Source organism: Haliotis rufescens, unplaced genomic scaffold, assembly GCF_023055435.1.
Source record: "Haliotis rufescens isolate VD_foot unplaced genomic scaffold, xgHalRufe1.0.p SCAF_17, whole genome shotgun sequence".
NCBI lineage: Eukaryota > Metazoa > Mollusca > Gastropoda > Lepetellida > Haliotidae > Haliotis > Haliotis rufescens.
The window spans coordinates 8451023-8470170 of record NW_025963857.1 but is presented as its reverse complement, the minus strand read 5'-3'; the positions used below and the strand labels follow the sequence as shown (position 1 = coordinate 8470170).

The 19148-nt window shown below is 43.9% G+C and overlaps 2 protein-coding genes across 3 annotated transcripts; one reads left to right on the top strand and one right to left on the bottom strand.

The window, feature by feature from the left end:
• Positions 1-1662: 1662 nt before the first annotated feature.
• Positions 1663-4586, top strand: LOC124123057. Its single transcript, XM_046486332.2, has 2 exons — positions 1663-1771; positions 2191-4586. The coding sequence occupies exon 2, from the start codon at positions 2254-2256 to the stop codon at positions 3871-3873; it is 1620 nt and encodes a 539-aa protein (XP_046342288.2). The 5' UTR covers positions 1663-1771; positions 2191-2253; the 3' UTR covers positions 3874-4586.
• Positions 4587-6878: 2292 nt separating this feature from the next.
• LOC124134050 lies at positions 6879-16137 on the bottom strand. Of its 2 annotated transcripts, none has more exons than XM_046498712.2 (5): positions 15787-16137; positions 10853-12346; positions 9878-10045; positions 8706-8804; positions 6879-8552 (listed from the first exon to the last, which is right to left on the bottom strand). In XM_046498712.2, the coding sequence occupies exons 2-5, from the start codon at positions 12128-12130 to the stop codon at positions 8265-8267; spliced, it is 1833 nt and encodes a 610-aa protein (XP_046354668.2). In that variant the 5' UTR covers positions 12131-12346; positions 15787-16137; the 3' UTR covers positions 6879-8264. The 2 variants fall into 2 exon arrangements, with proteins under 2 accessions (XP_046354668.2, XP_048253464.1); XM_048397507.1 differs by having other exon boundaries at positions 15791-16137.
• Between the last annotated feature and the right edge of the window lie 3011 nt (positions 16138-19148).

The following is a 19148-nucleotide window of genomic DNA, read 5'->3' as shown; positions in this document are numbered from 1 at the left end:
GCAGGATATTCATTAAGAAAAGCTCTCCTAACGCAATATCACGACTGATCGCAACATATTATCGGTGTATATGCTATGTGTGGATTAATTTGTCAGCGCTGTAGGTTCAGCTCGATCCCTCACCACCGTATACCTGATGCTAGGTGCTGTGTTGTTCCATCGATGCCAAACATGTACATGCAATAAACTTATTTGTTGTTCTGTGATACGAATTCGATATTTTGTCTTCAAGTAGAACCACGTGCATGTCACAAGATATTCTTGTGAAGACGGATTAACTGACCCTTTAGGAATTCCGGTGAGGAATTCCGGGGACTCCTGGGGGCTCGTGATGGATCGGGGGTCAGGCTCGGTAACCTGGGTGATTGCGTGTCATGTATGGAATCCTAGAAAGGACATTGTCTCGTTGTGAATGTGCGTTCGAATCCCTCGTTTCTCTCCCAGTCAGCTACTGGCCCAGTCCTGATCATTTTACAAGCAAGCATAATAAAGCTTCACACTGCGGCGTAAAACAACACACACATTCACTGGTTCATGGACATAGAGTTCAGCACCTTATACTAGTATTTAGGGACATTCATCACAGCCCCGTGTCCTGGTATTCATGGACTGGTATGGCAATAAGAATCATAAGTGTGAATGACGGATTCGAACCCACGATCATAGGATTCTGACTCTGTCCAGCGAATTGTGGCACCTTAGACGACTGGTCTCCTATAACATCAGTATCATGGAGTGTACGGATGAAGATGGAGATCTGGATGGAAGGGGCGGGATTGTTCAATGGGTAGACAAATCCATGGTCATAGTAATTCCGAATTAAGGGATAAGATACAAAAACACACGTCACAAAGTTAGGAATCACACCCTGGTACAACAAAACCATTCCCAATATACTAGAGCAGCATCATCGAAACAAAATGTGTTCAAATTGCCGGGCAAAAGAAAGTATACACCAATGTTTGATGGTGGTTAAAAATGAAACAAACAAAAAAATGGTTATTCGATAGTATTTGATATGTGTATCATGGTTGTGTTTTGGCGACCGTTTTCAGCTTAAAAACGGTTTCATAACGTTTGTAATGTTTTGGCAAACTCTCATTTTTTAAGTGTATCCTTTTTGCCCCGACAGTTTATGAATTAATAATTTAAATCAGCAATCCTTCAGCAAATCAGGATTAAAATGTATGATACGATAACATGCCTGGATTATTTTGCTGATGGTTATGTTCAAACACACGTGCACACATAGACACTTACAAACACCCACACAAACAAGCTACAAAGCTGTGTCAATACCACGCCGGTATCCAAGCAATGCCTCAATGTAACTTATCTGAACTTATTCAGCGAATCTCAACGCCTATCATTCAATACCATATAGATCACAGTCGGTGCATTGACTTCTACAGATTTATTACTGTTCCGCCGAAGAACAAAATGATCTGTTCCCAAAGCGGAATGTTACTCCATTCAAACCACATAGCGAGACACAGCGACGTTTGCTATTGCAATATATACGGCATGGTGTTCCGAAGTATCCATACACTCTTCCAGAAATAGCATTCAATAGACAAGCGTTTACTCTCGACAAGATACGTACATGCCCGTCTTTAATACCTTTGACCTATCTTGTCCCAGCGAGAAAAACTCTTGTTGTCAACGGAGACAATTCGGTCACCCATGATTCAAGATCCAAAATGGCAGCAGAGGAACTAGTACCGTTTGGGTAGATCTTCACAGCTGTATACTAGCATCATGAGAATAAAAGGTGGGAATTACAGTTTGATTTGATTTTCGTTTCTTGTTATAAATGTATGTGCTTCACACAGCTTAATGTAATTGGTCAAAAAGGATATCAGCAAGATAGCCTTCCTCACCACAGTCCTTCCTTCCTCCATATTTACACTACGTTTCCAGGTAAAATTTAAGTCCACATTGGCCGCGTTATAGTATCGTGGCATTTTTTTTATGTATTTTATTACTTGGTCCTGACTACAGTAGTTTTTTTGTATAGCTTCCGATAATATTATATTGAGGTAATAACAACATATGACGTCATATAATGCCTATTGATAATCTCCAATGCATCCTTCTTCACACGTATTTAATGGTCTGTTATACACAGACCGAGAAATTACTATTTTTCAATTACATTCCTGATATATCAATATTTCCTAATCATTTCAGTTCTGAACAAGGTGACACCGTCTGCTTATTCGAAATAGTAAATTTAAAATCTGACCATCCAAGATGGCAACAGGATCCAAAGCACCTTCGCGAACCAATATGGCAACAGCATCCAAAGCACCTTCACGAACCAATATGGCGAGAGAATCCAATCCACCTTCACGAACCAATATGGCGAGGGCATCCAATCCACCTTCTCGAACCAATATGGCGGCAGGATCAGGTCCACCTACCCGGAACAGAGATGAGGACAACCGGACAGAGCTGATAGAACCCGTTGACGACGATGGTACACAGATAACCACCGTGAATGCCCCGATCATTGACAGAAGGGGAACTCCAAGAACTGACATCATCCTGGCTCACACCCCAGGGCCGATCACTACGAGGCAGGGACAGAAGCCTCGGACGGTCGGAGACCTTGTTAACCTCCACACACCCTCCCGTATCAACCGTTACCACCCTCCTGGCTCCCCCGGGCATAGCGTTGGTCAAGTGCGTGGGCTTTTTGTACCGTGGAGTCGTGAAGCTGATTACGGTAGACGAGACCTGCCCTACGAGTTCCCGACTCAGAGATTAGCGCCTTTATCACAGGGGAACCAAACTCTAGCCACAAGAACCATCACGAGAGACTTTGATTTTTACGAACCACCTGTCGCGGAATATTCAAAGGATCCTCTGAGAGACCGCTACCCCTATAACGCGTACAACGGACACTATTCCAGGAATCCTCTGAGAGAGGATGAAGATGAGTATGAAGGTCATTACCCGTATGATCTTCCGAGTGGCCACTACCCATACTTCTCCTACCCTCCCGACGAGCCGAGACGGAGGTATTCATACACGGAGCCGATTCGACCTCCGCGAATTATTCGAAAGCCAAAAACACATCTGGGACATGTAAGTGATCCGGGAAAGGTTCAGACAGCAGTGTGGATCCAGAACCATGCTGCGCCAAGGAATCCAGGAGCTTGGCCATTTAGCATCCAACGTGATGAGCATCTAAACCGGGACTTCCTTGAAACTCCGTTGGGGAAGAGGAGGTATATAGGTCATGTACCCCGACTGACTGACAGAGATCGCTGGGACAGGCAATATGACGACTACCTCCTGTACAACGACGTCGACAGCGAAGTCTTAGAACAGCACAACCGCTATCGTCGTCATCGTCGCACTGATCCTGCCATCATGGACACGTCCAAATGGCTCAATAAGAACTACGGTACCTTTCCTGACCACACTGACCATCCGAATTGGCTGCAAAGGGAAAAAGAAATTCTCCGCCAGAGGGAGCGGGAACGCCATTTTGGAATGCGAAGGGACCATCTCCTCACCAGAGGAAGTCTTTTACCGATGGGGGGCTCCGATCTGGGACCTGATTGGCACATGAGTGAAAATGAGCGCCTGAAGTATTTACACGATCAGGACATACTTAGAAGAAGAGATTACAAGGACAGGCATAGGCATAGGCTTGTTGACAATGATTCTGACTTTACTAGTGTTTCTCAGAGGGCTGCGAAGAAGGAGAGAATGAGATTAGGTCCATGGACTCCTCTAAACGCTCGTTCTGAGAGAAGATACGACTATAAACCCAACTGGCAGGTTAACGACAACTGGAGGTACAAGAAACCACAAGCCAACCATCAAGTAGGGAATGTAGCCAACTGGCTAGGCAACACCTAGTGACCAGTGGAACATACGTGTTAAAACCTTTTTCAGTGCCGGAGTATTTGTATATCCAGAGTCTTTTGAACATGCATTTGATGATATGTATTGCGATTCAGTATACAAGAACACACTGTATATAGTGGAACTCCTTTAATCCGGACAATGGTATTCCCTGTCAAATCGACAGAATTAACGAAACAGGGGTACAGTTATGTGAAGTCACTTTGTATACCAGCGTTCAAGTTGCATTCGTCCGGAAGTTGGGGTTTCCGATTTAAGGTGGTTTCACTGTACACGATGACCATCGGGTATAACGAACTCATCGACACAGTGGAAAGTTTAGCTATTCGAATGAACAATACTGGTCATGTACACGTTACACCGTCTTCAGTATGAGTTGACTGTATGCCATGATATTCTCTGAGCTATAGGGCGGTGGGGTAGCCTAGTGGTTAAAGCGTTCGCTCGTACCGAAGACCCGGGTTCCATTCCTCACATGGGTACACTGGGTGAAGCCCATTTCTGGTGTTCCCTGCCGTGATATTGCTGGAATATTGCTAAAAGCGGCGTAAAACAATACTCACTCACTCTAAGCTAAAGTCACCATTAAGTGTAAAATTATGACGGTTAAAATAAATGCATCCTATTGTATATGATTTACGAACTTGCGATTCTGTGGACATGTGACTCATTGCAGGTATCTGCTGTATAAAGGAATCTGATTTTCAGGCGTTATTTTTCTTTGTCTTTTAATATTACAATAGTGGAGTTTTTTCCCATTCCATTGGTGTCATATTGACAGTCGACACAAGGAATGAGAGGCATACAGCTTCACGTCAAACGTCCAGACAAAATGCAAATTTCTTTTCAATAAACCGAACAAAAGAGCTTTTCACCAACGTTTGATGGTGGTTAAAAATGAAACAAACAGGAAATTGTTATTCGATAGTGATGTATTTTATACGGATATCCTAGTGTTTTGGAGCTTAAGTTTGTTGTGTTTAGGCGGCTGTTTGGTCAAATCCAATTTTCAAGTGTATACTTTCTTTTACTCGGCAGTTAACACACAATCTCAGTGATATGAACAAGAGTTGCGTCCCCTAGGCGTGTCAGAATCCTATAATATCCTGTAATCGTGGGATCGAAACCAAGATTTGTTCTGAATTTCAACAAAGTGGTAACTATGGTGGCACACCCTTATATAACTGAAATACTGTTGAGCGTGACATTGAACCCAACTCACTCACTCACTCACCCCTCAGCATCCCACGTGACCAATTCGAGTGGGCTCGTACACACAGTGTGAGCTCTGGTTCTCATTCATCAAGAAGCTGCAACGAAAGACGCACATGGACTAAAGTCAGTGCATTCGGTTCCTCTCGGCATATTCTGTTACTTTCATAATACCTTGTGCAACAATCGAGTTCTACATGAGGTCCGAGTAACCGGCATACCGACCGATCCCTCTGCATAAAGCTCCTACAACACGACGACCGTTATTGAGAAAGGGTTTTTTTGTCAATAGATTTTAGGTATGCAATTTAATGCGGAGCAGCATTTCAGTGGGTGTCACGCTTTCTGTCACATTGTGTTCCCTAATGTCACGTTAAGTAGCGATACAATTGAATCAGTTGGCTGAACATCCTGGGTACGTTTCACAAAGCAGTCGTAAATTTACACGCTCTTTGAGTTTACGCCATATTTGCGCATCGTTTACGTTTACTAAAACTGGCGTAACCGCGGCTACCTTACACGCCCGTGAAGATATTACGATTGTAGCTCTTTCCCTTAGGGAGGTAGGAAAACAGCACGCGAGTTATCTCCCGTGGCAGGTGCTCTGAGCAGACGAGCAGAAGATAGATACTGAGGTAAGTCCCTAACTTTATGTACATGTGTTGGTACATTATATGTGAGTGAGTTGGGTTTTAACGCCTCTTTGAACAGTATTCGATTTATATCACGGCGTCTCAGCTTAATGTGGGAGGAAAGCCCGAAGTGTTGTAGGTCTCAGACGTTAACCACTTCGGTGAAACCCACGAGCAGAGGTATGGTGCTGAGAAACCTAGAAACATGATCGCGGCGAGCTGGGATTCAAACCCACTCTCATAGGTTACCGGCGTGCCCAAGGGGCGCAACTCTGCAAATCGAAATGGACCATTGGGCTACCCGTGCCCAAACATTATATCTGACAGCAGTTGGTGATCGGAGACCGTTCATATACTTTATTTGAATAGATGCACGTGCCATGACAGATATCAAAGAAGGTCCCTGAAGACTATGTGCTCTATCTGTATGAATTAAAGCACCCATTCCATAATCACAAGATATCCATGCTAAAAGCAGTCGATTCTACATCTCCGACTATGACATAAGCATGTGTTTATGCATCACTATCAAATAGTGAGGATACCAGGTGTTCGAGAAAAGGTGAGCACCCGTCATAAACACATGCAAAGACAAGTCCATTGTTCACCTAAATAACACGGGGAGATCATAAAGAATTGCATGGGACACCATTTGTGTCACTGATTTTTCAAACTTGAATATGCGTGCCCATGATAGGTTGGGTATATTCGTATGTCTAGTTGTGTGCATGCATATGTCAAGCTATCTTTTAAAGGGTTTGTTTGTTTGTTTGTTTATTTGTTTGTTTGTTGTTAAACGCCGCACTTAGCATTATGCCAGCTATTTGTCGGCCTTCTGTAAATAATCGAGTCTGGACCAGGCAATCCAGTGATTGACACAATGAGCATCGACCCACGCAATTGGGAAACGATGACATGCATCAACCAAGTCAGCAAGCCTGACCACCCGATCCTGTTAGTCGCCTCTTATGACAAGCATCGGTTGCTGAAGACCTATTCTAACCCGGATCTTCACGGGTATTTTTCAAAGGGTAGTAGAGAATGTTTATATTTCTAGGCGTGTCCACGATTATCCAGATTGTAGGGAGGGGTTGTAAATGTTGATGCTTGGGTAGACAACGATGAACATATAAAAAGAAACATTTATGTTCACACACATTTATTTCAATTATTCATCACAGAAATAATAACACCTTGACACTATAAGGTTATGTCAGTTGAAGTCGATAAAGATACACACACCTTTACATGTCTACCTTGACACTATAAGGTTATGTCAGTTGAAGTCGATAAAGACACACACACCTCACACGTCAATGCTTTTTAACATAAACGGACACAGAGACAATTCACAAATAACGGGAATGTTCACACTGTTGGTAAATTGCCAGAATTTACCGGCATTTCATGACAAGTCAAGTCGACGAGCGTAAAAGGTGTGTTGAAATGTACATCATACCTTTTCGAGCCAATTTTAGAAACGGCACCTAAATGGGTATTTGAGCGCAACTTGTCTAGAGTGCGCGTGTCTTGTTGAACACCGCTTTGGACAGTATACCAGTTATGCCATGGCCTGTCAGATCGATGTGGATGGAAAGCCTTAGACGTTTACCACTTTGGTGAAACCCACGAGCATGGGGATGTTGATTACAATCCAAGGATCATAATCGGGGCGAATCTGGGATTCGAATCCATAATCACCGGATCCTGACACGACTTAGGGACGCCTGGCATGTAGGGTGCGACTAATGGAATATTAACTACACACATCAGAAATGATTCTTTAGTGACAGTTTGATAGGTAATTACGTTGCTCTTCAGCCACGCCTCTTCCAATAAATGGCCATGTTTGACAATGTCAAGATCCTACTTATGTGTTCATAATCAGTCCTATGTATGCTCAATAGCAGCATATATTTGTAGTTTCCTAATAGTTCACAGTGCCTCCATATACACATATATATGCTTCTATATAGCAAGCAATGCTTCCATGAAATGCTCTACGCGTTAATACGTATACTTCCCAATGAATCAATACGTACACTCCCGAATGCTTCAATACGTATTCTTCCCAATGCACACTATGTACTCTCCCGAATGCTTCAATACGTAGTCTCTCCAGTGTTTCAATACGTAGTCTCTCCAGTGTTTCAATACGTATTCTCTCCAATGCTTCAATTCGTATTCTCTCCAATGCTTCAATACGTATTCTCCCAAAGCTTTAATACGTATTCTTCCCAATGGATCAATACGTACACTCCCGAATGTTTCCATACGTAGTCCCCCTACTGTTTCAATGCGTATTCTCTCCAATGCTTCAAAACATATTCTCCCCAACTGTATCTATACTTTCTGTAAGGCCAGAAAGCTTTGATAGTCTTCTCACTGTATCAGTGATCTCTATGGTGTTCTCTCGGTACAACATTGTTAATCACTGAGTTAACTGAGGAAAACACTCTTAATAACTGAGCTAAATCACCTAGGCAACACAATCCGCCCTCCATACGTCAAGAAATATCATAAACCTATCTTGTCATGTCGTCAACGACGTTGAGGGTAAGGTTTGTTTGGCCCTCCCGGGTAACCACCCCCTTGGGGACCACCCTGCCCTGGATATCCACCTCCTTGAGGACCACCCTGGCCTGGATATCCACCCCTTTGTGGACCACCCTGCTGCTGTTGCCCCGGGTACCCACCGCCCCTGGGTTGTTGCCCTTGGTTTCGACCTTGACCTTGGCCGTCCATTGATTCTCTTCCCTGTTTGGCAACGGCGGACCCAAGGATGAATGTGTCCACAGAGAACAATCCGGCTCCAAGGAAACAGAAAAACTGTAAAAAAAATGTCAAAGATATGTTTGATTTTCATTAGTGGGGCATGAATAGACAACAATATCATATATCAAGGATAAAACGGATCAAATATTGTTAACAAGCAAGCATTGATTCATGTGCAGTAGAGTGGGAGCATAAGATCATTCTTACCGTTAGTGCAACGATGGAGCTTGCAAGACTGGCTGACAACGTTGACAGGATGGCTGCCACGAACATTAAGATAGCCACAACTAGATGACAGGAAAACTCCTACAAATACAGAGGTCAGTAGAGCTGTAATAACACAGAAACATATACCCAATTGTTTTTAAGGTATTCTTTCAATGCCGCATACTGTTGTATGAATACCGCTTATAGATGTTCTACAGATATACACGGTAGATTCGCATGGGCCACGATGACACACAATGAACCAGGTCACTCATTGTGACCACCCGATCCTCAATTTGTTTGTTTGTTGTTTAACGCCGCAGCAATATTCCAACTATATGACGGCGGTATGTAAACAATCGAGTCTGGACCAGATAATCTAGTGATTGGTATCATGTTCATCGATCCACGCAATTTGGATACGATAACAAGCATCAACCAAGTCAGCGACCCTGACCACCGATCTCGTCAGTCGCCTCTTACGACAAGCATGGGTTGCTGAAGACCTATTCTACCCCGGATCTTTACGGGTATTTTTCAAAGGGAAGTTGAGAATGTTTATATTTCAAGGCGTGTCCACGATTATCCAGATGCAACAACCAAGTCAGCGAGCCTGACCACCCGATCCTGTTAGTCGCCTTTTACGGCAAGCATAGTCACCTTTTACGGCAAGCATCGGTTGCTGAAGACCTATTCTAACCCGGATCTTCATGGGTCCGACCCTCAATTTAGTGGGTTCTTCAAACAAACTTTTGACAAGAGCTGCTACTATTCTGGAATCCACGGTGAGGAAAACTTAAAAGACCAAAGGTAACAGATGAGGGTGTGATCATATGAAATTCGTTAATTCTTCAAGGTATCATTATAACACGACACACATAGCTATTCAGACAACATTATAAGTCGGTTCTGTTGGTATTGAAAATAACTTTGTTCATCTTATCAATAGGGCTTCATGGCACCCTAAAGGATATTTGATTTAAAATGAACCTCAATCCATAACCCCGTAAGTCTCACCCTAACAGTTTTAAAATGAGGCTTTGAGATAATGCCTTTTCATGTTCTGAATGACAATGTCTATTCATTTTTGGACGAGACATAGTTGTGGCAAGACTGCCTTTCATTGGGTGCAGATCACAACTAGGTATTTTGAAAATACAGTGTTTACTTACGAACCAAAGGCATCCGAGATGTGCAGATTCTTCCCAATGAAACAATCTGAAGATGAATGAGCCTACAGCTAGCACCATTCCACTCACACCCACGAACAAGATGAAGACATCAAACGACCAAACGTCTGGGTCAGCTTGGCTAACTCCAGTGATAATGGCGCTTGTGATCTGGAAGCAACAAATCCAAACATATTTTAAGAAGCTTGAGAGAATATTTCAATGTTGCAACGACGTATTTTATAATGTTTGTGAATAACGAATGTTTTGTCTGCGACAGTCTTAGAGTTTGAGGCTGATGCCCGGCCCTAAAAACCTAGCCCGTGGAGATGTCGGATCAGAGTAGGTCCCCGGCACCCCATGCTTGTCATAACATCCGACGAAAAGAGAATCTACTGGTCACAAATGTGTGACCAAGTGGTATGGTGTCATCAATAACTCCTCATGTTATCGACTTCCAGTGTGACCCGATACATCTGACAGACCACCGTTTAATATAACGCTTGAATTTAATGCATACCGAGGTTGTATTTGATATATCATTATGTGATATGTATTTAAGAGAGCATCATTGACGATTGAGTCGCTAGTACTGCACCATGACTGTGGAATATATATTTTTTAGGTATTTTCTTTTACTAAAAGCCTAGGCAAGTCTAGATCCAACTAACCAAGTCTAGTTTGCTTGAGTCCACATGAAAACAGCAGAAGAGGAAAGGTTCCTTCGAAGAAGTTTTTAAAATATTATATTAAAGACATGTTGCCGTTGACTAAGTATTAGTATATGGAGAAGTCTAGTGGTTAAAGCGTTCGCTCACCAAGCCAAAGACCTGGGTTCGATTCCATACATAGGTACAATGTATGAAGCTCATTTCTGGCGTCCCCAGTCGTGATCTGGCTGGACTATTTTTAAGACGGCGGAGAACCTCAGTGACTCAGACGAAGGTGCGAAAGAATCTATCATAGCTGAACACTTACAAACTCGGCAAGCTTGAGGACTCCGAGTATCGTGCAAATGTAGGCTGGATCACATTTTCTTGGTCCTCCTCCCTTGTCTCTGCTGATGTTGAACCGGACGGTGCGACCACCCCCTTGCTGATACCCTCCTCCTTGGGTATAGCCTTGCCCGGCCGCACCCCTCTGGTAACCTCCCTGGGAACCCCTCTGATACGGGTTGGGTCGGTAGTCGGGCGAGGCATGGTTCCCGCTACCAGGGTATGCCTGACCCTGGTGCTTCCTCGTAGGTTCATGGAAGCCACTTTCATCTGACTCTAGCTCCTTCACCGAACCCCTCATTGAAGGACTGGTCAGAGTCGATCCGTGCGTTGGAACCATACTCTTTGACAACGACCTCGGCGAGAGAAGGTTCCTGTCTAGTTCCCGTGACCTGGATCTGTAATTTGGATCTAACACCGAACCTTGTCTAGGCAGAACACTCTGACCTGGGCTAGGTGGAGTTTCCGTGTAGTATCCCCAATGTGGCACGAACTCTCCTTGCTTGGGTTCTTTTGCACCCAAATCAGACCCTTTGAAGTTCTCTACACTATCCACAGAACTGGCTGGTACTCCTGCCACGCTTGGAGGGTCTGACAATCGTCTAGCATACACCCGAGTTGGTTTGAACTCTCTCCGCGGTTTATACTCCCTCTGCTGCTGCTGATACTCACTACGAATAGTAGGGTCGTCCACAAAGTCCCACTCCGTAGCAACCGTCCCAGTTCTGGCATTACTATACCGAGGGTGCACAGTAGGTTCTCTTCTGGAAGGTTCTCCAAGGTATTTCCTAGTCCCCCTTTTCGTCTCAACGTAATCCAACCCTGTGTCGGGGTCAAATCCGATATGCTTGACATCATAACTCCGAGACCTCCTGACCTCTGACTCGGGTCCACTTGGCCCTCTGTTGTCCAGCCAATTAGCCGGCGGGACATCTGACCCTCTGCCCGTGGCCCTGCTCCACCTGTCGTCGTCCAGATGCCTCCGACGTGACTCCTGCAAACGGCGAACTGCAGGGATGCTTTGAGTCGAATACGGACCTGTTTGATTTCGTCTTTCTCGTCTTGATCTGTAAGGAGTTACGCGGTAGTCTCCTCGTAAGCTCATTGTTCTAGCGTCTTCTGATATGACACTGGGCTCTCGTTTATCTTGTTCTGGTGTCTGGAGGAGCGTCTCGGGTAAGGAAGCATCTGATCCTAGATCCCCGGCTTTACTCCAGGGAGACTTCGGGCTGGAGATGAGCCCACCACGCACCACAGCCATCAGTTACACGAGTCTTACTGTCAACACAAAAGCTTCTCATCTTCTGATTATTTAAGCTTCTATGTTTTTTCATAGAGTATATTTTTCACTTCATACGGTTACCTACGCTTGAATTGTTTCTCATGGTGTGACATTAAACATGTTACATCTTTGCATCCTGTTCAGAAGTCTGGGTGACAAACGGTGGAGTGTATTTCTCACCCTTGAGGAGTTGAACTGAAGAATGGAATGAAATGAAAACATCAAAGGTCACATGAAAATAATGACAAGAAGTGGTTAAATCATAGACAATTACAATCACGAATCAATAACTTACAACGATGACACCAGGCGTTCCCGAAACGAGTGTAAGGATCTACCGGAAGTACCCGTAGCGAGGTCGACCTTGAACGCGTCATTACGTCAGATGTCAACCCCAGTACCGAGTATGAAGCAGCGGCGACGGGCTAGATTTGTGGCGCAAGACTCATTTCAGTCACTTATTCACTAATAATAAACATAATCATTAACTGCTAATAACATCCATTCCAAAGTTTCATTTTTCTATTGAACGTGAATCAACGTTCATTAAGATATATTTATCTTGCAATACGACAAATAAATGATGTTATGTATACAGGATGGTGTTATCGATGCAATAAATCAATCCGATAAATATTCAAATGAGGCAACGTAGTAAGAACTACTTTCAAGCCCCATACATCAATGCGATGCGTTTTTTCTCAATGAACTATTCACTAACATTTCCAATATGCTGAGATAGGGGTTTCCCATTGTGTCACCGAAACATGGCTGTAGGTCATTTTTCGCTAAATGATATATTGGGCGGTTCGCTAAGAAACTGTGTTCATACGCGGTTTCTAAAGCTACTTGATTGAGTGAAATTACGTCTTAAACATCCATTAGTTTAAGATGACAAGATAGAAAGATTATTACACTTGTGTGTTTTTGTACCGAAATATCATAAATATTGTAATAGAAATACAAATATGTATTCATAATATATGATATGACGATACGGGAATACACAAAGCTAGTTATCTCTACCTTTAAAAATTCTTAAGGTCTGAATAACGTATTATAACAATTCATATTCAGTTAGTTATTACATAAATGTAAAATTATCCCATCAATTCTATTTTTAACCGAATGTATTTTTGTCAAGAAAAGTAGACTTGAAATGTCAAGAGGGAAAACAAGACTTTGACATAGGCTAGTCACGCTTGCCTAAGGGAGATAACCCGGGTGATCTTAACAATATGAGTGAGTTAGTTGAGTTTTATGCTTCTTTTAGCAATATTCCAGCAATAGGAATACACCAGAAATGGGCTTCAAACGTTGTACCCATGCGGAGAATCGAACCCGACCCTTTCGCAACCACTTTCCCACCAGACATCGCCTTTAGTTGTCATTGCAAAGGAAACAGGTTCAGACCTGGCCTCCGTGCACGTCATATCCGGTTATTTACGGGGGCATGCATGAATACATATGCAGGGGTCATTCTACAGCATCCGTGCTTCCTGCGATACCTGACAATGATGTGAGTCAGTGGTATGGCTTTACTTCGTTTTCAGCAATATTCCTGCAATATGGCGGGGGTTGATGTGGTGACGCTGTGGTGACATGAGGTTTAACATGTTACGTTGAATGTTAAGTGTTTACAAACACTGATAATTTGTGGAGGACACTGATAATTTCAAACGATGTAGCTAGATTTGAGTACATCTTGAACTGATTATTTTGTACGAACTATTTGTCGAAGTACCCCTCGGGTACGAGGTTGGAATTATCCCCAGTAACCTATATTATCGTTCGAGGCGTCTAAAGTCGACCATAGACTTGGTGGACTGAGTGTCATCGTGTCCTGACGGCGACGGACGTTGCCCGTAATATCACTGCTTTGTCACGTCAAGACAATAGTATTTACAGGACGCCGTGATGTACTAGGACAATTGCTGACTGCGGCGTTAAACAACATTCATATTTTCACATACTCATTTACTTACTGGTGCGCTACAAGGCATTATAGAGTATATGTCTCGAGTGAATCAATGTTGGAATTTTTCACTAGACACTGATACTACGTCATTCGGAGATGCGAGTGAAAGTTATTCCGCATAGTAACAATAGCTATTTCATAATAAAGGAAGGGAGGTGGGGTAGCCTAGTGATTAATGCGTTCGTCCGTCACGCCGAAGGCCCGGGTTCGATTCCCCACATGGGTCCCCCCAGAAACCCCATCTTGGTGTCCCCCGCCGTGATATTGCTGGATATATCGCTAAAAGCGGCGTAAAATAATTCTCACTCACTCATAAGATAAATATGGCCAACAAAACATGAACACTGAGTGATATGGGTTACACGCAGCTTTTAGCAATATTCTATAAAGAGTCTGTACAGATGTGGGAACCCTGGTGCTCGGGGGAGACCACAATGAAGCGTTAACTACCAGGCTACCCACCGCCCACGATAAGTCAAGACATTGCATTGTGCAACTGATGCATGTATATGTATGTCTTATCTTTAGTTAGTGTAACCACCGAATGTCCAATTCAAGTGCTGCCTATCTCACAAGGTGTACAGAAAGAGAAGTACATTATGACGCATTGAGGTCACGTGTTACTTTAGACCTTCCAGCTTTTGGAAATCTGTCGATGGCCTCCTTTATGAGTTCTGGTTGATGTCTATATACTACCAAAATGAACTTCCCCTTTGAGACCCAACTACAAATTACATGAACATTTTCAACGAAAACTCGCCTTTTACAAAAGCGTGCAGTAAATATGACTAACATTTAACATGTACGTTGTATGAGGTTGCGTAAACATTACTGGTGAAATAGGTCACACAGTTTTGTCGGAGTATATGACGACATTCACTACAGTATGCCTGTAATCCCCTGTCAGAAAAGGAAATATGTTGTTAATGTACATTGTTAAACTCGTCTAGACTTTGGGAAATATGAGTAGAGTGTTCACGGTGTTGGATTCGTTTAACTTTCCGTACCAGGGTCAAACGTTGAATGTAACATTAAGCCCCTACCGGTATCTTCAGTCACTGGCTTTGATGGCTCAACCGTACACACAACAGAACAATTGCATAATATACAAGACGCGTGCAGGTGTATAAATGAGTGAGTGAGTTGGATTTACGCCGTTTTCAGGATAAATCCCGCTATATAACGGCCACTCAAACAATGGTACACGCTGTACCCCTGTGGAGAGTCGAACCCGGCATTCAGCGCGACGAGAGACCACTTACCCCCTGTGATGAAAATCATTAACATCAGTATCATTAACCACTATACTGTATTTATTTATTTTGTGTAAGTTATAAATTAAACTTTAAAGTTTCCATCTAAATTCGTTCATATGGTAAATGCAGTTAATTGATTAACATGACGTCTAATTAGGCCACAATAGGGTTTGGGCATCTACCAATGAATACCAACGACCATTAATAAGCATGAATATACAATGTATAAGACATTCCGGCGTTCGTTCCTAAGGACAAATCAAACACATAGTACAGCAGTAACCCTACTAAATTCACAGTTTAGAGAAAACCGATTCATCCCCGAATACTAATTCAATATTTCACTTCTGAAATACTTTCTACAACCGCTACAAACAACACAAATTAAAGCGTAAACTCACCTACCAAAGTCCCATGCTTCTCCGCCATATTGATATCTTACAGCGGATCCTCTATTCAAAGTCAAGCGTTTTATGACAACGGATAAATCTGTCTGCTATAGAAAGTAGTGGTATTCATGGTTAAGGTGTAATTGAGTTCGATATCCAACAATGATCGGATCTGTTGACAACGTAGAGACGTCGTTGTACCTGGTTTCTACAGATCGAGAGTGAAAGGACAGTTTAGCTATTGCCTTGGCGTGCAGTGTCAGGCCGGATCCCCGGTGTTGATATCTGGCCCGCGTTCAAGGATTAGTCATGCTTACGAGGAGCAATCCTTTGCGTTCAATATTTACTCAATAAATTTAATAATCACGAATGTTTCACGAGTAAAGCAATAATTGTTATCACTATAATAAAGGCTATCCAGAGCATATATAGGTTTTGCACCCCGTGTGAAGTTGTTGATGTTTAGCGCCGCACTCAGCAATGTTCCGGGTATATGACGGCGGTCTGTAAATAATCGAGTGTGGACTAGACAATCCAATGATTGACATCATGAGCATCGATTCACCCAATTGGGATACGATGACATGCAACAACCAAGTCAACTAGCCTGACCACCCGATCTCGTTAGTCTCCTCTTACGACAAGCATAGTCGCCTTTTACGGCAAGCATGGGTTCTTCACGGATACTCCGTGTTAAGAGTGAGTGAGTAGGTTTTACGCCGCTTTTAGCAATATTCCAGCAATATCACGGCGGGGGACACCAGAAATGGGCTTCACACATTGTACCCATGTCGGGAATCGAACCCGGGTCTTCGGCGTGACGAGCGAACGCTTTAACCACTAGGCTACCCGACCGCCCCCTCCGTGTTAAGAGATAAGCTTTGTGATACACGTGGATCAAGGTAGGGGACTCAACGACACTTTACAGCTAATGAACTGCCGGGCAAGATTGAGTGTACACCCATGTGTAATGTGAAATGATACAAACAAGAAAGGGTTATCGATGTACAGTAAACTACGGTTATAACGAACTCAAAGGGACCACTAATTTAAGTTCGTAATAACCGTAGTTCGTTATAAGCATGTAACATATATACAATTAATGGCCGGGACTACAAAATGAGTTCGCTTTATCGGTCAGTTCGTTATAAGCGTGTTCGTTTTAAACGTAGTTTACTGTATTTGATATGGGTATCGTGGTTGTTTCGACCTGATGTTGGCAGTGTTTCCACGACTGTTTTCAGACTAGTAACGTTTTGATAACATTTGTAATTTCTTGGTCAAATCCAAATTTCACGTGTATACTTACTTTAGCCCGGCATTTTAGTTTTAAAATACATGTCGAGTTTATTGAGGTCGAGTTAACGAAGGTTTTCAAACTCTAGAAACTGATCTCTTAGAAACTTTATCTTAAATGCATGAGTGAGTGAGTTAGGTTTAACGCCGCTTTTAACAGTATTCCAGTTATATCACGGCGTGTCACCTTAATGTGGGAGGAAAGAGCAAAGTGATGCAGGTCTCAGACGTTTACCATTTCGGTATAGTGCTGACAAACCTATAAACATAATCGGGTCGAACCGGGATTCGAACCCACAATCATAGGTTTCTGGCGTGCCCAAGGGACGCAACTCTGCACAGCGAATCGCGGCGCCTTAGACAACTGTGCCACCCGTGGCCCTTGAATGCATGAGGTGAAGTGAAATAGGGTTCGATATTCAATATTATTCCACTGATGCCGGACTAATGCCGGTTTTTATAGTGCCAACCCATTGAGATACGACGCCGCAGTTTAAAATGGGCACCCACTCAGACACAGTATACTGACTCTGAGCTGACAGGTACTTTTTTTTAACCTTCAATGCCAAGCTTGTTCTGAAGTTTGTCCTTCCATTTTTACAGACCATGACCTTCACCTTCAAGTTTATCTAAATAGCCATCGAGTGACGAATCCTGGGCCATAGCACCGAGAGGACACAACCGAGAATATACAGTTACATCGATATATCGAGTTTAGAGATTACGAGTTTCACAAACTTTGGAAGCGGGGCTCTTAAAAACTTCCTGTTCTTTACATGAGAATGGTCGTGGTTATATAACTGAAAAGGGTTTAACGTCGCCTTCAAGATTGGTGCCCTCATCGTCTGTCAACCATCATTGTGACACCTGGTTTACACAATTATTATCCGTCATGCATACATGGGGTATGTCTCCGGTTTTCGAGATGGTCAGTCACGTGTTTGTTATTCGTATATCCCTCAAGCATTATTACACCAATTTCAATAAAATCACAATCACCCATTCCCCAAAATCTCGCTCGCCCGCACGGACTCACGGACTAACTCACTCACCCACTCACTCACCAATCACTCCTTCCATCCACCCACTCACGGACTCACTCACGGACTCACGTACGGACCCACTCACGGACCCACTCACGGACTCACTCACTCACGGACTCACTCACTCACGGACTCACTCACGGACTCACTCACGGACTCACTCACTCACGGACCCACTCACGGACCCACTCACGGACCCACTCATTCACGGACTCAATCACTCACGGACTCAATCACTCACGGACCCACTCACGGACTCACTCACGGACTCACTCACTCACGGACTCACTCACTCACTCACGGACCCACTCACGGACTCACTCACTCACGGACTCACTCACGGACCCACTCACGGACTCACTCACGGACTCACTCACGGACTCACTCACGGACCCACTCACGGACTCACTCACGGACTCACTCACGGACTCACTCACGGACTCACTCACGGACCCACTCACGGACTCACTCACGGACTCACTCACTCACGGACTCACTCACGGACTCACTCACGGACCCACTCACAGACTCACTCACGGACTCATTCACTCACGGACTCACTCACTCACGGACACACTCACGGACCCACTCACGGACTCAATCACTCACGGACTCACTCACGGACTCACTCACTCACGGACTCACTCACTCACGGACCCACTCACGGACTCACTCACTCACGGACTCACTCACGGACTCACTCACGGACTCAATCACTCACGGACTCAATCACTCACGGACTCACTCACGGACCCACTCACGGACTCAATCACTCACGGACACACTCACGGACTCACTCACTCACGGACTCACTCACGGACTCACTCACGGACTCAATCACTCACGGACTCAATCACTCACGGACTCACTCACGGACCCACTCACGGACTCACTCACTCACGGACTCACTCACGGACTCAATCACTCACGGACTCACTCACTCACGGACTCACTCACGGACCCACTCACGGACTCAATCACTCACGGACTCAATCACTCACGGACTCACTCACGGACTCACTCACTCACGGACTC